The sequence below is a fragment of the Girardinichthys multiradiatus genome, chromosome 15, assembly GCF_021462225.1.
Source record: "Girardinichthys multiradiatus isolate DD_20200921_A chromosome 15, DD_fGirMul_XY1, whole genome shotgun sequence".
NCBI classification, from domain to species: Eukaryota; Metazoa; Chordata; class Actinopteri; order Cyprinodontiformes; family Goodeidae; genus Girardinichthys; species Girardinichthys multiradiatus.
Genome location: NC_061808.1, coordinates 4,062,156 through 4,083,689, shown reverse-complemented (window position 1 = coordinate 4,083,689; position 21,534 = coordinate 4,062,156). Strand labels below are relative to the sequence as shown.

The 21,534-nt window shown below is 39.5% G+C and overlaps 1 protein-coding gene across 1 annotated transcript in view; it reads left to right on the top strand.

The window, feature by feature from the left end:
- The window catches only part of galnt14 (UDP-N-acetyl-alpha-D-galactosamine:polypeptide N-acetylgalactosaminyltransferase 14 (GalNAc-T14)), a 252,154-nt gene that overhangs the window by 202,222 nt on the left and 28,398 nt on the right, over positions 1-21,534 (top strand). The window contains exons 10-13 of the mRNA XM_047387717.1: positions 1,570-1,696; positions 5,931-6,023; positions 6,801-6,884; positions 12,358-12,502. Of these exons, the coding sequence (XP_047243673.1) occupies positions 1,570-1,696; positions 5,931-6,023; positions 6,801-6,884; positions 12,358-12,502 (449 nt within the window). The remainder of the gene's footprint in view (positions 1-1,569; positions 1,697-5,930; positions 6,024-6,800; positions 6,885-12,357; positions 12,503-21,534) is intronic.

Genomic DNA, 21,534 nt, shown 5'->3' with positions numbered 1-21,534 from the left:
CAATTTATTGTAAAGATAGTGATCGTTGCATTTTTGCACTTCTGACTGCATTTGACAAGAAAAGATACAGGGCAATACACAATATTTGGTTCACAAGAACAAACTGAGACTAGATCTTTAGCAAAATGTTGGGGGAAACTCCTTTGGGAATGTTTTTTCAGTCAAAAACTGTTTAAAAGAATCTCTAATAATTCTGGACTATTTAAGTCTGGTTTGAAAAGTCGACATGTTGCTTTTTAATTGTTTAATTCTGTAGTGGTCCTGAATGCTAAAGAGCGTTAAAAATGTTTCCTTTCGATGTTTTTACAAACCGGTTAAAGGCGATAAATCTTGCTTTTTAAAGAGTGTTCAACGCTTGATTTTCGAGTTCAGGTTTAATCAGAAAATTATTGAAATTTTTGCATGTATTCCAGACTCATTCAAAAACTGCGAGTTAGCTCCTTAGTGCCAACACTCCTTATCAGATGCTAACATTAGCCTCGTTAGCGGCTAACAGTTAGCCACCCACATTGTTCTGATGGGGATTAGAAATAATCATTTCTTTTTTCTGCTTAGTAGCCTACCCAAATTGCTGCAACACATTTTAAAAATAAAGGAAGCTTCTTCATAATTGGTTGACTCTGTCAAAAGAAAAGCTCAAATCAAAAGCTACTTCCTTTCTAACTTCAAAATAAGAGTCTAAAACATACATATACAGGGTGCCAAGCTTAAAGGTCATATTCTAGGTCCATAATAATAGCTCCACAGAACTTGACCAGACATAGTCCTTTGTGAAACTGCGTCCTTCTTGCTCTACAGGAGGGATTGGTTCAGTTGGCCCTCAGTTGTTCCCCAACACTACTCCATTGTGTTTTGACATTTATTCATTCCTTTCAGAAAGCATCAGTACAGCACAAGCCTCCTTCGACTGTAAAGGGAGGTCTGTGAGCTCATCAGTGTAGAAATACCTTGTTGTGAGATGTTTTGATGAAATTATTCGGGTTATTATTGTCTTCCTAAGTTGGACGTGGCTGCAAAGCCATAGGATTTTAATATTTAATTAATTTTGGATAAAGAACAAAAATGAGATGTGGTGAAAGAAAGTATAAACGTTTTCTTTTTTTTTCCTGTGTTTGAAATTGTGTTTTTTGTGATATTTTCTGAGGTTTACTCATGTTGAACCAGCTCAAAACTGAGAAAGAGCAACAGATGTACTGATAACAGCAGAACCATTTTGTTCCAGTGCAACTGCTCTATTAAATGTGGGAAATATTGGGATGTTTTAATATGGTCAGATCCCCACCTAGGCCTTCAATGATGCTAACAGCTCCAGTTTCTGTTAGTGAGAATATTGCTGCAGTGTTTGAATGTTGAAAATGCTAAGAAATGCAATGAGTTATGTGTTGCTTGTAACAGTTAGCATGGTGAAAGAGCAGAATTGTGAGCAAATCCCTCTGTTTTCTTGCCTTTAGCTGGAAAATGGAGCTCTGCCTTGTTAGCAAATTTCTAATGTAGAAATAAGATCTAAGGTGATTTAAGAAAATTGAGTATGACAACAGAACACATGAAAATGTTTGTTTGCGTGTGCAGAGATCTCGTTCCGGGTTTGGCAGTGTGGCGGCAGTCTGGAGATTCTGCCCTGCAGCAGAGTGGGTCACGTCTTCAGGAAGAAGCACCCGTATGTCTTTCCTGAGGGCAACGCCAACACATACATCAAGTAAGACTTTTTACAGTCATGTTTGAATCAGTGCTTTTGCCTTACAACAAGAAGGATTCAAATCCAGATCATAGCCTTTCTGCGTGAATTTTACATGTTTTTTTCTGTGCATATTTGGGTTTTCTCTGAGTGCTCTGGTTTCCTCCAACAGTTAAAAAAACATTCTAAGCAGGACCCAGGGGAGGGTAGAAGAATGTTTTTTGTGTCTGTGATGGATCCCACCTCTCAACCACTGACCCCAGGAGATAGGCTTCATCATGGTGCGGGGGCTGTTTTGCCACCAGTGCTACTGATGCATTCTAAATTGGATGGAAAACAGAAGGACAACCTCCAAATTGCAAATGTAACAACTAGTTGATTCAAACTTGGACACAATTAGTATTTAAATGGGAAACCGTGACAAACACACATCCATGAAAAGAAACTGACCAAGTAAACTTCACCAATTCTGCCATGAAAAGTCGTGTTCAAATAACCAGCAACAAATTATGCCAGAATCTTGTTGATGGCTACAAAATGTGGCCAAGGTGTGGTTTGCTTTAGGACACTTAACCAAATATTAGTGGGATTGCATGTATATATCTGTGCTGTTCACACTTCTTCAGTTAGTCGAACAGTTAGTTTGTGATTTAAAATTTGTTCAATTTGCTATTTGATTGTTTCAGCCTGAAAAAAAAGAGCAGTTCAAAAGCATAAATAAAAGCTTATAATGTATGTTACATGTAGGTCCCTAATGACTACATGGACATAGATGCAACCCATAACATTTAGAATGCTGAAGAAAAAGTACATTTTAGCTATAAGTCATTCTCAAATTCATACTTTTGCAGGATTTAGCTACACTGTCCTTTACAGTATTGTATTGTTGTCTTGGTTATTAATTATTATAAGAAAATATCACTGCAGTGATAAATAATTAGAGCGTTGTTGTTTCTGGGTGTGGATATTCTGATGTTTAAGTATCATTTTCCTAAACTCTTTAACACACAATTACCATATTGCAAAAACATTTTTCATTTGTTTGTCTGTAAACTGTCATCCTTTCCCTTGTTTTTCCCCACCTGCTGCACTCACAATCTTTCCCGCTGGCTTTAATTGCCGGTTGACTTGACGCACTCCGAGCAAACGGACATTCAGTGTTTCCACTGTGAGCTGTGTGTTGCAGCCACCGCTCTCCGCTTGCATCGTTGTTAAGGTGGATTTACAGCTGCCCGGGAGCCTTTGAGCTGCCAGTACAATATTATCCCATTAGCATAAGCTGTATTCTTTCTCTCTGCGCCTTTCAACCCATTCAGACAGAGACATGTTTACAGTCAGGCTAGTAATCCATTAACGGAAGTAATGTGCTCAGAATGCATGTGAATTGATCTCGTATTAACAGATCAATCAAAGCTGTAAGAAGATTACATGTTGCCTTCAGAGTACAGAATTAGGACAAAGTTGATATTACTTCACAGTTTACTTCTGATGGTAAGGATTAAAAGAAGGGAGAAAATAAAAAGCTAATAATTAAATATAATTGCTTGTTTTAAGGTAAGTCATTGAATTGATGCCTGCTGGTAATCAGTAAACAGGACAAACTGTGAAACATGAGGGAGAGCAACAACTTAATTGCGACACTCCATCACTGCATTACTCATGGGATTCACTAAATGCTGCAGACTGATGATTTATCTAATAGATTATTCCTTCAACTGTTCAGTCAGTCATTAACCTCTGTCTGTAAGCAAAACATTAAAGCTACAAGGTGTGGGAGTTGAGTTCACTCTGTGGCTTAATTGGCAGCGCCAGGCCCTAAAGATGCCAGGATGGAGGGTTCAGCTCCCAGAACGAGCTCTCTAGTTGCCAAACGGCACTTCAGAGCAAAGCTTCGTCCAAACCACCCATTAAAACTTATTGTTTTGTGTCAACTGCCTGTTTCACAGCAACACAGACAAGTTTTTTTACCCACTCTTTAGTTGTTCATTTTGCTCCCCGTTGGTTGTTACTGAGGCAACATCTGTTCTGCGAGGATGATGACTTTTGTTTGCATTGGGCCAACCTGATGTTTGTGATCAACAAAGGTGCCGTCGTCTGCTGGCGCATTGCTCTGCTGGTTAATTAGCAGGAAGCTTCTCAGTTGGCAGACAGGATTATGAATATTTGCTTCACAAAAATTGCTGTTTGATAACTCGATTACAAAGATTATGCTGTTTCCTTCCTCGTCTGAACCTGCAACTGTGAACTTGAGCTTGTGTGAATGCACATGCACGTCTGGAGACTCTAATTTAAAGCTTTGTGCGACACATATTTATGTTTTTACGCCCACAAGCATTACGTGTCCCCTCTCTGTTCCTCGTTCATTAAACTGCCTGAGCCGGCACATGTAATGCTCATAATGGAGGGTTTCTGTCAATTCAATGAGATCGCTCACAGCTCACAGAAACTCTGCTAATAGCTAATTACAATAGAGACACACTGAGAGGAAAGGGAGAACGAGACAAAAGGGGTAAATGGGATGAGAGGCAGAGAAAATAGGCTTCGATGTTGCAGCAGTGTGGGTGAATAAAGTGCAATGGGTTGGATAGAAATTAGTTGATGGTATAAACAGGGTTTCATACCTGAAAATGCTACTTGAACAAGAAGAAACAACAAGAAAATGCAACATTCCAGGTATATGCAGCAAAGATATGTGTAAATGCACATATGTGTGATTAGTGATCAGTCATCCAGATCTCATCGAAGGTGGGCTAAGTTTCCTAATCAGGAGCTGCATGTTACAGCAGCAGGTTGGCTGACTGAGCCTTCTAAGGTCTGTTTTTATGTGTTTTCTCTGTCCTTCCTCCTGCATACTCTTCATCATTCACACCAGCAGGGTCAGAATCAGCAGCGAAGAACAGAATGCTGATAACAGAGAGTACTGATCATACAGAAAAAATCTAAACAGAATCCTTCTACTCAGCTTTCTAAAGTTACGGTGTTTCTGTGATCACTGACTGCATCCAAATACAAGGAAATCCATTTCTACAGTTTGCATCATCCGAGGTCGAAGTTGAATTAATTTTGTATTTTAATGTTTGTGGAGCATTTAGCATCTTGCCTCCAGTATACACCTGTCAGAGGGATCTCAAGTTTGGAGAGTCAGGAAGAAACTTTCTCAGTCAAATTTATGTTATTTATTAAGAAATGCTCATATATTGAATCTTTGTTTTATTCATCTCGGAAAAATAAAGTATTTGAATTGCATTGAAATGACTGAAATTAACCATGTTTTACTCATTAAACTAAACATATTAACAAAACTGTGTTTTCAAACAGAGGAAAAGGTAAGGATATCTTACCCCTTTGAACGGAAATTGCTCCAGTGAGAAGCTTCTTGTAGCCATCTACCAGATTCTGACATCAGACGGAGGAAGGTGTGCCCCTCTCCTCGCTTTCAGCTGTACGATGTTTGAGGGGTGACTTGTGCAGCACTAATTTTCAGCCAGTTCTTGGTAGATTTATTATGTTTTAGGTCATTGTTATGTTGCATGGTCCAGTTTTGGTACAGCTTTGTTTTGTTTCAGATGGTCTCACGTTTTCATTAAGCACCCTCTGATACTTGATATCATGGTGGATTCTATGATAGTGAGCTGGCCAGGTCCTGCTGTAGCAAATCATCCTCAAACCATGACACTCCCACCTCCTTGCTTCACATTTCATATGGGGTTATTTTCCTAGAATGATGTCTTTGGTTTATGCCAAACATGTCATCTTTTCTGGTCTCCAAATAATTCCCGCTCTTTGTCCACAGTCTTTCTGGCAAACTGGAGCCTAGCTTTCATGTTTTTAGAGAGCAAAGGCTTTCTCCTTGCACACCTCCTATCAAAGGTTAAACTTGTTCCTTCTTATTGTAAGGGTTCCAAGCACTGCTGGAAACTAGTTTAACTTTATTTTGCTGTATTAGTGTGTTTTTGGCCTGCATTTTCACTTAATCAAGTCCCCAGAGACCTCCAAAGCACTTTACACCAGAATCAGTCATCCACCCATTCATAAACACATTCACACACTGACTGGGGTACACCACATTGTAGCCACAGCTGCCCTGGGACAGACTGGCGCCACTGAGCCCTCTGACCACCATCAGCAGAACCAAGGAGGGTGAAGTGTCTTGCCCAAGGACACAACGACTGAGACAGACAAAGACTGAGACGGAGCTGAGGTTCGAACTGTCGCCCCAGTATTTCACCGTGTTTTTGTGTTTTTGTGGAAACAGGAACACGCGTCGTACAGCTGAGGTGTGGATGGACGACTTCAGTCTCTTTTACTACTCTGCCCGGCCGGCTGCTCGAGGGAAATCCTACGGAGAGTAAGAATAAAAAATACTGATGGATACATTATGTCTTCACCCTTAAGTGTCCTGCTGTATCCCTGCTATATTATGTTGTTATGAACTGTGTAGATTGACTCACAGGATTGCTGATGATTTCTCCTAATCAGCATAATGGGTTTATTTTTCCCAGCTACAACAGAAGTTATTGTTTGAGTTTGAAAAGACATCAGCAGGGTTTGGGTCATTACAAAGCTGAAAACATCTTGTCATTTGGGAACACTGTCAATAAGTGGCTATTTGGGGATTTAAACTCTGGATTAGTTAGCCAGCAAACTAAAAGAGCATTTTTCTCAGTTGTAAAAAAGTACTTTCTTATTTTCTTCAGCTTTGTGAGGTTAAAACGAAGAGGCTGATGAATCACTGCTCTAAACCTCATGTGTTACCTTTATGTTTTACGCCTAAACTAAATGTTTTACTACACCCCCGTGGTTTAATCTCTAAATATGGATTGTGAGCATAAACAGTGCAGGTTTTATGAGACATTTGCAGTCACGGCTGGAGCAGACAATCATACTGAAATGTCAGTTTATCTGTCAGGAACATGTGAGTACTGACATTTCCACATCATACAACGTCATTATTTCTCTGGCTCTGCATCAGTATTTCATTATCTGTCTCAGTGTTTTTCCTTATTATGGGTTATTTCACGCCTACCTTCCTGAGTGTTAGTGAAGGTGTTCCTGGCTATCTGATGTGCTGTTTATCCGTCAGGCTGACTGTCTGCATGTTTGGATTTGTTGTTGTGTCTCCCAGCATCCGAGGCAGAGTGGAACTTCGGAAGAAGCTCAAGTGCAAATCCTTCAAGTGGTACTTGGACAATGTGTACCCCGAGCTCAAGTAAGAATGCATGTTTGTCTGTGTGTGTGTCTGTGTGTGTGTGTATGTTGGCACACACGTTTTTAGACTTATCTGTGCAGGAAAAGCTTTTGCTGAGCATGCAACCTTAAAGTAGAAAATTCCCGGCTGATGCCGAATGTGGCTTTATTACCGTCTGCATCATTGTTATAAAAAAAGATTATTTTTGATCTTTTATACTTTATTTTAGAGTTTTGCTGACTCATCATGGTAGATGCTAACTCATCATATGGAAAGATGCAGCACACTACAAAGCTTAGAGTCCAACGTTCAGATTTTAGTGGCAGATGCCAAGCAAAATACGATAGCAAGGAGTCTGATCACGGGAGGCACAAACAAGTCAAAGGAAAGTCCAGAAAGTTTTAAAACAACATTGAAAAGCTGCAGTGTCACTCAAAGATGTCAAATGTGTGTTAACCACTACGTGGTGCTAAAAGCAACTTGAAAATGACATTTTGGACTGAGTTAGACCCATTTGCAAATGGATGACTGGCAAACATTATGTATACATAAATAGGTATATTTAATAAAGGGACAGCAATCGAATTTTAATAACACATGTAAGATCTGTAGGAACTTCCTCTCTAATGGCAAATCTTTGGCGAAGAACTGACTTTAGGGTTTGGTTTGTGGATCCCTTCTGCAGTGAAAACATGTGACTTCCTGTTCAGTGAGCATGGTTTATGTGACATCAGAACATTTTCCTACTAGTATCATAACAACAAGTCAAGGTTTACTGACACCATTTGAGTTTGAGAAACTTTGATTATTAATGCCTTTAATATACACGTTGGAAGCTGACATGTCAAAATCCGTAGGAGGAGATTGTAAAATGTACGAGGTTTGAATTGCCAAAAATCTCATAAAATTGGCAACATTGGTTAAAACAAAGGTCTGGCCGCATATTTAGGGTTTAGGTATGTTTAGGGTTGCTCTGCTGAGGGGGAAACCCAGTCAGTTTAGGTTCTCTGTGAGATGTTCAAAGCTTGGGAAATTATTCTATAACCTAACCCTGCTTTAAACTTTACCAGAAATTCCTCCATGACCTGCCTACTGGGTTCCTTAGTCTTCATGATGCTGTTTGTTCACTAAAGTTTTCTAACAAACCTCTGAGGCCAGAAACAGAACAGCTGGATTTATACTGAGATTAACCTGGACATCATCTGACTTCAGGAAGCAGTTGGTTTCACTGTGTTTTATTTAGGTGTGTCAGAGTAAAGGGGACTGAATACAAATGCACTCCACAATTCTCAGTATATTATTGCAAAGAATATTAAAAACCATGTATATTTTTTCTTCCTCTTCATAATCATGCAGTATGTTGTGTTCTAGCATATTTAATTCAAAATGTGTGGTTTTAATGTGACAACAATGTAAAAAAGCTTACAATGGAAGTTATTTTTAATAAAATAGAATACAAGTTCATTTATTTCAGTAACTCAATTCACTAAATGAAAGACATTATATAGATTCTATACACAGACTGTTTTCAATCCTTCATTTCTGTTAATTATGCTGATTTTCTGCTTACAGCTAATAGAAACCCGATATTTAATATTAAAATGTTACACTAGACAAAAAAAAAAAAAAACATTTTATTACAGACCTATGGGCTTAATTAATAGAAAGTATGTTTAATACCTGCTTAAAGGTTGCTATTTTTAAAAGCTACCTTTAGTCTGAAAAACAAACCTCATCCGAAAGCATATTCCAATTGATTGAATATGAATGTTGTTTTGCATGATGCTGTCGATGTAGTTGCAAATGCAACAGTTTCCAGTGTAAGCTTCTGACTAATATAAATCACATTTACCAAAGAGATATTTGTTTATGGTGGCAAAACTATTTTTATTATTGGTACTTTATTTGGTTAATGGAATTTTTATCACTAATTACCTCTTTTTCAGGCAGTTAGGATTGACTTTTTTTCATATTTATGCATGTACAGTAAATACATACAGTATATTTACTAATGTTTTTCTATACTTATTTTGGTCTATGTATCCGAAAAGCCATGTTTTTTATTTTCATTTCTTTCTAGAGTCTTAGGTTGATTAAATTATTCTTTATCTTAACGATTTTTATCTCCTAATATGCAGACCGTGTCATTTATTTAGTTTTCATAAATTTTTTACATCACTCGACCATCACAGACTATATGCAGTTAATACATACATTAAAATACAGTCAAGAACATCAGAGCTACTTCTCAAAATTTATAGGATTAACAAATTACCATTGCATATACAGACAGCTATAAATGAATCAATTAGCGTAATTTGAATACTTTGTGTTGTAGTGCAGTTTTTTGCATTTGTTAACACAAAGTTGCAAAGTCTGGCTTTTTTTTTTACTAGACTATTTTCCGTTCTAAATCTTTGGTATTCTGCCGCTTCTCTTTGCCGTTGATTCTCTCACCGTAAATACTTTACAAACTTAGATTAATTTTTAATCTCAACATGGAGGTCAGTACAAGCTTTTTCCATCATTCATTAAGATAAATGAAGAGTCACATCACATGTGACAGCAGCCTAATTACAGATGGAACATTTTAATTGGAAAATAAACAACAGTTCACAGTTAAATATAAAACGACCTGCTAAAGCACATGCATGTCAGAAATACGTCTAAAGGTACTACATGCTGTTACCATTATGTATATCCATGTATAAGGAAAAAAATCATTCATGTGCAAGGAGTGATCGCCAACTTTCTATCTCCTGTCCTCACGTACGTCGTCCATTTGAATTTGTGAACACCTCATTTACTCCCTTTGTGAGTGAAATCTCTCACTCAGTTCTGATTGGCTAAGTTCCCTTGGGGCCAGGCCCCTCAGATCCACCAACTCCTCTTCATAGAGCATACCTGCACTCACACAATAACCCAGACTCCTCTTTACCCAAACATAACAGCCATTCTACATACAAACTATAAAAATACATCATAAACACCGTTGCTTCAGCACCTCCTTTTTTAAAAATAGCCCTTTATTCACTGGAGGCTGGTGTTAATCCCCCAGAATGAAATTAGCAGGCTTTCTCTCAGGGGACAACAGACGTGACCCTGAAAACGTAGAATAACCTTTAACGGATTATTAAAAGAGAAAGATAGCAGATTGAATTAATGCAGCAAGGCTTTAACTCAAGTTTATGGCATAGCTGAAAATTTGACAAGAAAGGCTGGGAAAGTTTTTAAAGAGAAAGACTTGAGAAGAAACTTTCTGGACTGATCCTCATTCTATGGCTATTTCCGGTTGGTCGGTCATTTTCCTAATTCAGACCAGAAAAATAAAGAGACAATTTTGCTTTTTGGCTTAGATGTCTAAATTTAGAATAACAAAAATATCAGAAATCAAGTGTGGTTAGCCCATTTAGCTACCCTTACAGCTGGTGTACTAGATTCACACACCAGTAAACACCTTTATGACCAGTCGATTTTACACATCAAATTATAACGCCAATATTTGGGGGCGTCAGTGGGACTTAGGTGAAGTTTCTATTCAGTCAGTGTATTATTAAGAAATGGATTGTTTTGGACTACGCTAGCTATGTAGGACTGTGGCAGATCCAGGCTTCGACATCAGATAAAGTGTAAGATTTATGTGTGCTGAGGTTAAGATCCCAGCTTTAACCAAAGGACATTGTCAGTTATGGTGCGTTCACACCGTATGTGGATTCTGCGAATTTTTCGCCTCATTTGTGTGCTTTTGCCCGCTTGACATTCCGCGTGAACTCCTTGTTGGCATTTGGCGACAAGCGGCAACGCTTCGCCGCGTCATCAAATAGGAGGAGCTTCCATCTGCTGCTTGCTGGTTTCAACTGAACATGGCAGACATGGATTACACGGATAATTACGGTGTTTTACCTGTGGAGAGCCGAAAAACGCCGCCGACCTCGACGTCCCTGGGTTCACCAGATTCTTCAGGGATGGGAACAGTTCAGAGATTACCACCACCTACTCCAGGAGCTGCGTCTGGATGACGGTCGATTTCAGCGGGACTTCCGTCTATCCAGGAACCAGTTTGAAGATCTGCTGTCCCGCGTTGGGAGACGAATCGGCCTCCAGGACACCAATTACCGGCACTATAACCCCGCTGCTGAACGCCTGTCCATCTGTCTTTGGTGAGTAAATAAATCTCAGTTCAATAAAAAAACAGCTGATTTTTAATGTCCACATCTCCTAAATATAAGATATTTGTGCCTAAACATAACCAGGCCAGGTCCTTTCTGTACTTGTCTCTGTAAAAGTAATTAGTTGAGACATACAACTCTGGCTTGCCGCACACCGCCACTATGATCTGGTCCTCCATCTTCACTGACAACCGCTTCTTCTCCGCTGTGGTCCTTCACCCTACGTCACAGCCACATCCAGTCCCTGATTGATTGACGTGACGCGAATTTAAGAAAAAGTTCCAATTTTTCAACTCGTCCATCGCTCTCGCTCCGCTCCCGCTTCGCTTGGCGCGCCTTCTGCGCCGCGTCCTCCGTGTCCTTTGCACCACGCCGAGCCGCTTCGCTCCTGAACGCGCCTCTATATAAGGATAACATGTAAATCGGCCGCTCCTTTCGCAGAAACCGCGTTCGGTGTGAACGCACCATTAGATCCCAACTTCAGATGTAATTACCTCTGAAACTAACAGGATGAAAAATTGTTTGACATAAATAGATTGTCGCTAAATTTGTATAATCCAGAATTCATGGTATTTAAGTATGGTAAGACTGAAACTCCAGCTTAGATAAAGCTTTTAACATACAAGAATTACATGAAATTAAATCCCTGGGTGTGGTAATAGATGACACTCAGATTTCAGTGAAATTTAAATCAAACTGTCTAGAAAGCTTTAGTTTCATTAAAAACTCAGTACTTCTTGAATCTGTTTTGAATTTATACTCTGTTTTTGGCATGAGAATTATCCAAAATGTCTGATTTTGTGAACCCTATTGCACTTTTTAAACTGAAAATCTTTTATATTTTATGTTGTTTTAGTCACAACAGTACTGGTTATGTTTAATATAAGGAACAAACTGCTGCCAGTAGTTTTTCTACATCCATTTTGGTTTATAAAAGTGGGGAACAGCTTGAATAATAAATATTAGAACATTATTTTCACATTACTGTAGTTTATTGTGTTTATATATGCTTGTTTATGCCTGTTTTGTGTTTGTATATTTGTATTTAGTTGTTTATCTAAACTATTTTATTCTGTTATATTCATATTTAAGGATTTTAAATTTAATAACTAAAACGGAGTGTATGATTAAATAAAGGAAAACATCATCTGACTCCTTTACAATGTTTTGTTTCAGTAGCTGTCGTATTTGTATTTTTTTTTTTACCTAGATTTACATGTTCAAAATAATCAATCAAAATGTATTTTTGATAGTTTTAGAAAACTCAGTTTCTACATGCAGCCAGTTTCCAACCTTCTTAACTAAAGTCCTGTCGTCTTCATCAGGGTCCCAGATGACTCAGACTCACAATCAGGTGTGATCCGACAGAGGCAGAACTGTCTGGAATCCCGTAGCGTCGAGGGCCAAGAGATGCCCATCCTCACACTGGGCCCCTGCGCCGGAGTAGAGGGGGTCCCATCCAGCAGTCAGGTAAGTCCGTCAGCAATTAGAAACAGGTAGCGAGTTTGGAAAACCTTTTCCTATGAACTAGCAGAAAAACACAAAGGTGTTATGATTTGGGGTTGTTGGATTTTTGGTTTCTGGGTTTTACTTATATTTCTCTCACAGTTTTTGAATCATGCTTCTGTTTATTATTTTTCTGGTCATGTTTTAGTCTTGTTCATGTTTTGTCAAGTTTGGTTTTTGGTTCTGGTCATGCTTTAGTTTTTGTTTGTATTCAAGAGTCTCTGTTCTTGCTCCAGCCACGTTCTGTTCTGTCTGTTAATTATCTTTATCCGATTCACCTGCTCCAAACTAATCTGTCTCCTAGCTCCACCTGGTTTACTCTCCATATATTCACTCCTGTTCAGTTCATCGTGGAAACATTATTCAAATATTGCTCTTGTCCTGTAGTCATGCCACGCCTGTCTCAACCAGCCTGGCCAAGTCTGTTTTGTTGCCAGTTCTGCCTGCCCGTTTGTTGTTTTGTTCCTGCCTCTTTTTAGAGTGAGTTTTTGTTTTTTATTAAATTGTTTTTTTCACTTACCATCACGCTGCCTGCTCGTCTGCATTCTGGGGTTCTATCTCGCAAACAATAACAAAAGAAAAAGCTGTCTGGGTCGAGATACACAAAGTATTTGTATTTACACCAAACTAGCCTTAGAAAAAAGTTAACAATTTTTACATGGTGCTGTGAAAAGGTTTTTACAGTTAGCTTTTTTGTTCCACTTCAATGTTTCGGATCATCAGCCAACTTTTAATATCAGAGAAAGAAAACCTGAGTAAAGCATAAGGTGTTTTCGAATGATTATTTTATTTATTAAGAAAAAACGTACCAAGCCAACCTGGCCCCATCAGAGAATATATATACATTGTTAAATCAATTAACCATGTTTTTTGATTCAGTTTCACTCGCCCCTTCCAGGACTGATTATTACCAGACCTATAAAATCACAAAATCACTTAAACAGAACCTCTACGTCAACCTGAAGTAGGCTAAAAGATCCCAAAAAGCAACACGTCATAGCCCGTTTTAAATAAATTTATGAACAGACAATAAGTAAACACTGACATCCGTCTTGGAAGCGTTGCAAGGACTCTGAGACCCGAGAAAATAACAGTAAGAGCCATTACCTAAAAAATGAAGCAAAACATGCAACTAAGTTGATAATAGCAGTTTAGTCAGGCTATCTACTCAGCTAGCCAACCTGTAGTTTGATGCTTAACAGACATGGCACTCATAGATTGCTAACTGTAATTTTGAAGCATTGCCTCAATAAGAGTGAAGTGATATGCTTCTTTTGTTCATATAACTATATGTGTTTTTCTTGACTGGAGATACTGTCGAACAACTGCAAATATCTTTTTTGAAAAGGCTGTATCATCATTTCAGCCTGCTGACTTGAAATGTGTAGCAACAGGTTGTGGAGAGGCATAGCTGCACTATGCTATGCTCCATACAAATGGAGAAAATTCCAGTTATTCTGTCCCACTCTCTGGTATCTTATTAAAAGGACTTGAAACCCTTGGCAGAAACTTTTAGTATGTATGTATGTATATCCTGTTTCTGTTAAATATGAGAACTATGTCAGGTTTAGGTTTAGCATTTTCCTGCATTGTTTACAGCAAAGGAAACATCAACAGTGCAAATATTTGGATTGAAAAAGCAACTAATGAAGGTGAGAAAGTCATGAGGAACATATGTCTGTGCAAAATAGATGATCTGTACCAGTTTGTGCCGATCAGTTTCTTTTTTACTTTGTTCTGCTATACATCTCTGACTTTGTGTTCATTTCTAACCAACCAAGCGCAGCAAAGAGCCTGTGTGTGTGTGTTTTCACCATCCTCTCAATTATAATTAATTCCCTTAGGATTCTCATTATTCCACGTTTAGAGCAAGCGTGGAGCCTGTGATTCCCGCTAACAAGTCAGCTTGCAGAAAGCCAGCATGTCAGCAGCTGAAATGCCTAAAGGCTGGAGAAACCAGCCTCTGACTTGAAGGTCGCTGATTAAAATCCCACAGCTCATGGTAAAGCCTACTGGGAACGAGTGAGAATGAGAAACTGTCTCTTATCCAGCGGAGTCAAAAGAGAAACAAAAGCCTTTGTTTGTTCATGTTCAGATGTCAGGTTTGGGGTGTAATGGTTTGTAAAACAGTGTCATAAATTTGACAAATGTTTGTGTACCAGGAAAAAACTGAATTAAATAATTCAATTTGAGACATTTTTATGTACTAACCTATTCTTCACTAACTACCTGTTTGGAAGCAAAAATAACCTTCTATAAAATATATTTTTTCAAATATGCAACAAGTATTTTTGGACAATTGGTAAAGTTAAAAATCTACAGCCTTTCTGGTTGGAGAACAAGCATTTTCAATCTATTTTCTCCCTGAGCCTCACCACCATGCTAGGAGAAGAACACATCTTGTGGGGTCAGTGATGAGATTTATCCACATTGGCCAATTGAAGCTTAAGAAATGTACCTGACTTTAAATTCTGTGGAATGAACCAGTAGAGAAATAGTTTTCACAGCCCACAGTACAGTTTAGCGAGCTGCGCACACAAACATCAGCTGTGATATTCGTTTGTTTTTTTATTGGCTGTGCAAAACATGTATGCAGGACTCGTTGTAAAGTGGACAGACTTCAGGCATTTATGGTAGAAAAGAGTCACATTATAGACATTTACATTTATAGCAATCACCCCTTTTGTAATTATTATTTTTAATAGTAAGATTTGGATATTCAGTTTTCTATTTGTGGTTGCAGTTGTGCAGAAAGTCCGTTTCCAAAGAAGAAATTGCAATTATCAGTGAAACACGGAACTTAATGGAAATAAACTTCTACATTAGGCTGCAAAATCAAAATGGCAATAAAGTTAGAGAGTATAAAAGTGACATGTAAGAAAGGTATGCAAAGCTTCTTTAGATTCACCATCTGGGCCAGAGTTTTTCTAACCTACAAGTCATTACAAGTCACTATATGACTTGTCATTTAACTGTACCTCAAAGAGCCATTTATATAGATTTTTAGTCTAAGGTTTTACCTTTTTATCTTGACACTGTTGTCACTGTAAAGTTTCTTTAGTTTATTTTCCTGATTATGTATTTAATATAAAGATGCGTCTTTCTACCTGGGTAAAGAATCGTTGGGGCAAAGAGACTGATACCATGCTGCAGATGAGAATGTGTGCAGTGTCACTCAACTGTGACACAAATCTATTAAACAGCTGCATTACTCAGAGGTGGACAGCTGTATTATAGACGGTATGAAATTCATCTCACTGAGCCACACAACTGTGATTCTGAACATTAGTAATGTAATTACCTCTCAGGCTGTGAATGTGAGCATGAAAAGAGGGCGGATCAGGCAGCTTTTCTGAGCCTACGCTTACAGCCTTGTTCAGTGAGCTGCAGGTGTCCTTGTTGTTTCGAGTCTAAGTGCATCCTACATTCAACCTTTAATTTATTTGGTGATCATGTCTTCTGAGCATGCAGACTCTGAAACAACTGAAACAACTTCTTCTAAATCAGCTAGGAGCCTGGTTGAAACTTGGTCTCTAAAGGTAATCAAGAGCTGAAGCAGAAAGGGAAGCATGATGGGGAGTCAATTATAATTTATTACACAGAGTTAAATATTTCAAGATTTTATTTCTTGTAACAATTCAATTCAATTCAAAAATACTTTATTAATCCCAAAGGGAAATTAAATGTTGTTATAGCTCATATTATGAAGGTTTCTTCAAAGAGCCGTTGTAGATGCTGATGGCTGTGGGCAGGAAGGATCTCCTGTAGCGCTCCGTCTTACAGCAGATCTGAAGAAGCCTCTGACTGAAGACACTCTGTTGTTGTAGGACAGTCTCATGAAGAGGATGCTCAGGGTTCTCCATAATGTTCTTCATTTTATGAAGAATTCGTCTTTCCACAATGATCTCCAGAGGTTCCAGAGGAGTCCCCAGAACAGAGCCAGCCTTCTTTATCAGCTTGTTGAGCTTTTTTAAGTCCCTGGTTCTGATGCTGCTTCCCCAGCAGATGATGGCAGAAGAGATCACACTCTCCACAACAGACTTATAGAAGATATGCAGCATCTTGCTGCAAACACCAAAGGACCTAAGCTTCCTCAAGAAGTACAGTCTGCTCTGTCCCTTCTTGTAGATGGCTTCACAGTTGCATCTCCACTCTAGTCTGTTGTCCAGGTGAACGCTGAGGTATTTATACTCCTCCACCACCTCCACTTCTTCTCCCATGATAGAAATAGTTTTTGACTTATTCCTGTTTCTCTTAAAATCTACAATCATCTCCTTTGTTTTAGTCACGTTCAAAATGAGATGATTGTTTCCACACCATGCCAAAAAGAAGTCCACCATCTTCCTGTACTCAGCTTCTTCTCCATCTCTGATCCACCCCACAACTGAAGAATCATCTGAGTATTTCTGCAGATGACAGGAGTCTGTCTTGTACTGGAAGTCTGAGGTGTACAGAGTGAAAAGGAATGGTGAGAGTACAGTCCCCTGTGGTGCTCCTGTGCTGCTTACTACCTGGTTAGACTCACAACCCTTCAGTCTCACAAACTGTGGTCTGTTTGTCAGGTAGTCTTTGATCCAGGAGATTGTTGAGGCCTCCACCTGAGTCTTCTGGAGGTTCTGACAAAGCAAATCAGGTTGGATTATATTAAATGCACTGGAGAAATCAAAGAACATGATCCTCACAGTGCTACTGGCTTTGTCCAGATGACAGTGGGTTTGTTGAAGCAGGTGTATGATGGCATCTTCAACTCCAACTCCACAGCGATAAGCAAACTGAAGGAGGTCCTGATGGTTTACTGTTTGCTTACTCAGGTGGGCCAACAGGAGTCTCTCTAGGATCTTCATGATGTAAGATGTCAGGGCAACAGGTCTATAGTCATTGAGGACTGATGGGTGAGTTTTCTTTGGTACCAGAACAAGACAGGAGGTCTTCCACAACACCGGAACCTTCTTCTGGGCCAGGCTAAGGTTGAAGAGGTGCTGCAGAATCCCACAGAGCTGCTCTGCACAGCCCTTCAGGACTCTAGGGCTGACATGATCTGGACCTGCAGCCTTATTCCGATTCAATCTCTCCAGTTGTCTCTTCACCTGACTTCTTGAGACACACAGGTGGAAGCAAAGGAAGCATCAGCATCTTCTGATATGGTTGAAGGCAAACATGTAGAAGCAGAAGGGTCTAGGGCTGAGGTGGAAGATAAATAATGTGAGGTGTTACTGGACAGCTGTGGGTCCTGTGGGTCAAAGGAAGATGGAATGTCTGTTTGGCTGTGAGCAGGAGAGGAGGATGCGAAGCTTGTTTCTGAACTGAACCTATTGAAGAATGTGTTCAGTTCATTGGCTCTGTCCAGACCTCCATCGGTCTGATCATCCTTCTGCTTGAAGCCTGTGATCTTCTTCATCCCTGTCCACACATCTCTGATATTGTTTTGATGGAGCTTGCTCTCCAGCTTCTTCTTGTACACCTCCTTGCTGTCTCTTATCTTGACTTTAAGTTGCTTCTGTATAATCCTCAATAATTCTCTGTCTCCCTCTCTGAAGGCTATTTTTTTTCATGTTAAGCAGGTCCTTCAGGTCACTGGTTATCCAAGGTTTGTTATTGGGGAAGCATCTCACGGTTCTGGTGGGGATGATGTTATCCACACAGAAGTTTATATAGTCGGTTATACACTCAGTCATGGCATTGATGTCCTCTCCATGTGGCTGACACAGTGCGTCCCAGTCTGTAGCCTCAAAGCAACCATGCAGAGCTTCTTCAGCTTCCTGTGACCATTTTCTCACAGTCCTGTTTATTACAGGTTGCCTCTGAACAAGGGGCTTATATTTCGAGCAGAGAAAAACAAGATTTTGATCTGATTTGCCTAGAGGAGGTCTTGCTGTAGAGATGTATGAGTCCTTGACATTTGCATAAAACAAATCCAATGTTTTGTTTTCTCTGGTAGAGCAGCTGACAAACTGTTGAAACATTGGAAGTGTAGCAGAGAGTGAAGCATGGTTAAAATCACATGCAGTGTCAGCAACAGCGGAAGGTGGAACGTAAACTGTTGCCAAAATAACACTGGTGAACTCTCTGGGTAAATAATATGGACGAAAACTTACTTCCAACCGTTCAATATCTCGACTGCAGAGATGACACTTCACAGTTGCATGTCCTGGATTACACCATCTGTTGTTCACAAGTATTGCCAGTCCACCTCCTTTACATTTGCGCTCCTCTTTAAATCTCTGTCTGCTCGTATGGTTAAAAAGCCTGGCAGAGAGATGCTGGAGTCGGGGATATGATCCTGCAGCCATGTCTCAGTAAAACACATTATACTGCATGCCCGGTACTCTGGCTGGGTCCTTTGTAGGGCTTGGAGTTCATCCAACTTGTTTCCCAACGATTTCACATTACCCATCAAAATCGACGGAAGAGATGGTTTGAACTTCCTCCTTCTCTCTCTTCTCTTAACTCCTGCTCTGCATCCACGGCATCTCCTTTTCAACTCATCAGGGATTTGGGGTTGTAGCTGAAGTATTATTTGAGCTTTTGAGATATTAATCAGCTGCTCTCGGTTGTCAGAAACAACACTGTTGCCATGGCAATGCATCATAACAAATGTCCAAAAATAGAAAGTATTAAGAAAAATCCTCCAAGCTGCACAGCATCCGACACCGGAGTGGACAGTCGTCAAAAAAAATCAACTGTATCCACCACAAGAGGAATAGTTCCCAAAAAAGAATAAATCAGAATCAAAAGTAACAGAGCTACTCCAACCTGCTGCCACCTTGAGCAGCGCAATTCTAGAAAAAAAAACAAAAAAAACTTCGATGATTATAGCTTATAGGTGATTAAAACCCAAAAATCAGTTTCTGAAAATTTTAATATTATATAAGATCAATAAACAAGACATTTTAAACAAAAATGTCAGCCTTCTGAAAAGTATGTTACTTTTTATTCACTCAATACTTGATTGAGGCTCTTTTTGCATTAATTACTGCATCAATGCAGCATGGCATAGAGACGATCATCCTTTGGGTCTGCTGAGGTGTTCTGGAAGCCCAGGTTTCCTTGTTTGTGGTCTTCAGGTCAGTCGCATTGTTGGGTCTAGTGTGTCTTATCGTCCTGTTGAAAATACTATATGGATTCTCCAAGGCCTTATGATCAGGCCAGTTTGCTGACCAATTAAGCACAGTAACACCATAGTCACTGAACCAGCTTTTGGTACCTTTGGCTGTGTGGACCGGTACCAAGTCCTGCTAGAAAATAAAATCAGCATCTCCATAAAGCTTTTCAGCAGAAGGACACATGGAGTGCTCTTGAATGTCCTGGTAGATGGCTGACCTTACTTGGACAACCCGGTGGACCAACACCAACACATGACACCCTAAATCATCACTGACTGTGGAAACTTCACACTGGAGTTAAAGCAATGTGGATTCTGCTTCTCTCCATGCTTCCTCCAGACTCTAGGACATTGATTTCCAAATGAAATGCAAACTTTACTTTCATCTGAAAAAAGGACTGTGGACCACTGAGCAACAGTCCAGTTCTTTTTCTTCTTAGCCCAGGTAAGAAGATTCTGACATCATCTCTTGTTCAGGAGTGGCTTAACACCAGGAATGCAACTTTTATAGCCCATGTTTACAATTTATCTGTGTGTAGCGGCTGCCGATGCGCTGACTCCAGCCTCAGTCCTCTTCTTGAAGCTTACCCAAATTCTTGAATGGATTTTACTTGACAATCCTCTCAAGACTGCAGTTAACCCTGTTGCTGGTGAACCTTTTCCTCACAGTTTTTTTTCCACTCAACTTTCAATGAATATGGTTGGATAAAGCACTCATACCATATCGAGGCTCAGGAAGCCTTTGCAAATGTTTTGAGTTAATTAGCTGATTATGGTGTGACAGCATGACTTTTCAATAATGAACGTTTTCACAATATTCAAATTTAACACTTAATTTAGGGTTCTCAATATCCGTAAACATAATAACCGCAATTACATGAAATGAGGCCTTGAAATATTTCACTCTATGTGTAATGAATCTGATTAATGTATGAGTCTTACTTTCGTAATGAGTGACACAAGATATTGAACTTTTTCACAATATTACATTTTGTTGAGATGTACCTGTATATGTATACAGGGGTTGGACAATTAAACTGAAACACCTGGTTTTAGACCACAATAATTTATTAGTATGGTGTAGGGCCTTCTTTTGCGGCCAATACAGCGTCAATTCGTCTTGGGAATGACATATACAAGTCCTGCACAGTGGTCAGAGGGATTTTAAACCATTCTTCTTACAGGATAGTGGTCAGGTCACTACGTGATACTGGTGGAGGAAAACGTTTCCTGACCCTGACAATCCAGGTTAGCACCCGAACATCCCTTTCAGACAGCTTCCTCTTGCGTCCACAGTTAATCCTGTTGGATGTGGTTCGTCCTTCTTGGTGGTATGCTGACATTACCCTGGATACCGTGGCTCTTGATACATCACAAAGACTTGCTGTCTTGGTCACAGATGCGCCAGCAAGACGTGCACCAACAATTTGTCCTGTTTTGAACTATGTCACCCATAATGTTGTGTGCATTTCAATATTTTGAGCAAAACTGTGCTCTTACCCTGCTAATTGAACCTTCACACTCTGCTCTTACTGGTGCAATGTGCAATCAATGAAGACTGGCTACCAGGCTGGTCCAATTTAGCCTTGAAACCTCCCACACTAAAATGACAGGTGTTTCAGTTTCATTGTCCAACCCCTGTATATGTGTAAGGCTTTCGTTGTATTGATGTTAATGACCTATTCTCCTTACAATAACAAAATATGATAACTAATAGAATTCATACTTCGACAATTTACATTACAGAATGAGTGCTAGGTTGCAGGTTTGGTTGTGTTAGGACTGAATCTAAAAGTGCATCGATGTGCACTGAATGAGCGCCGGGTGGCTCCAGCTGTGAGTCGATGTATTGAACTAGAGGACCAATTAACCTCTGATGTCATTCCATCTGCAG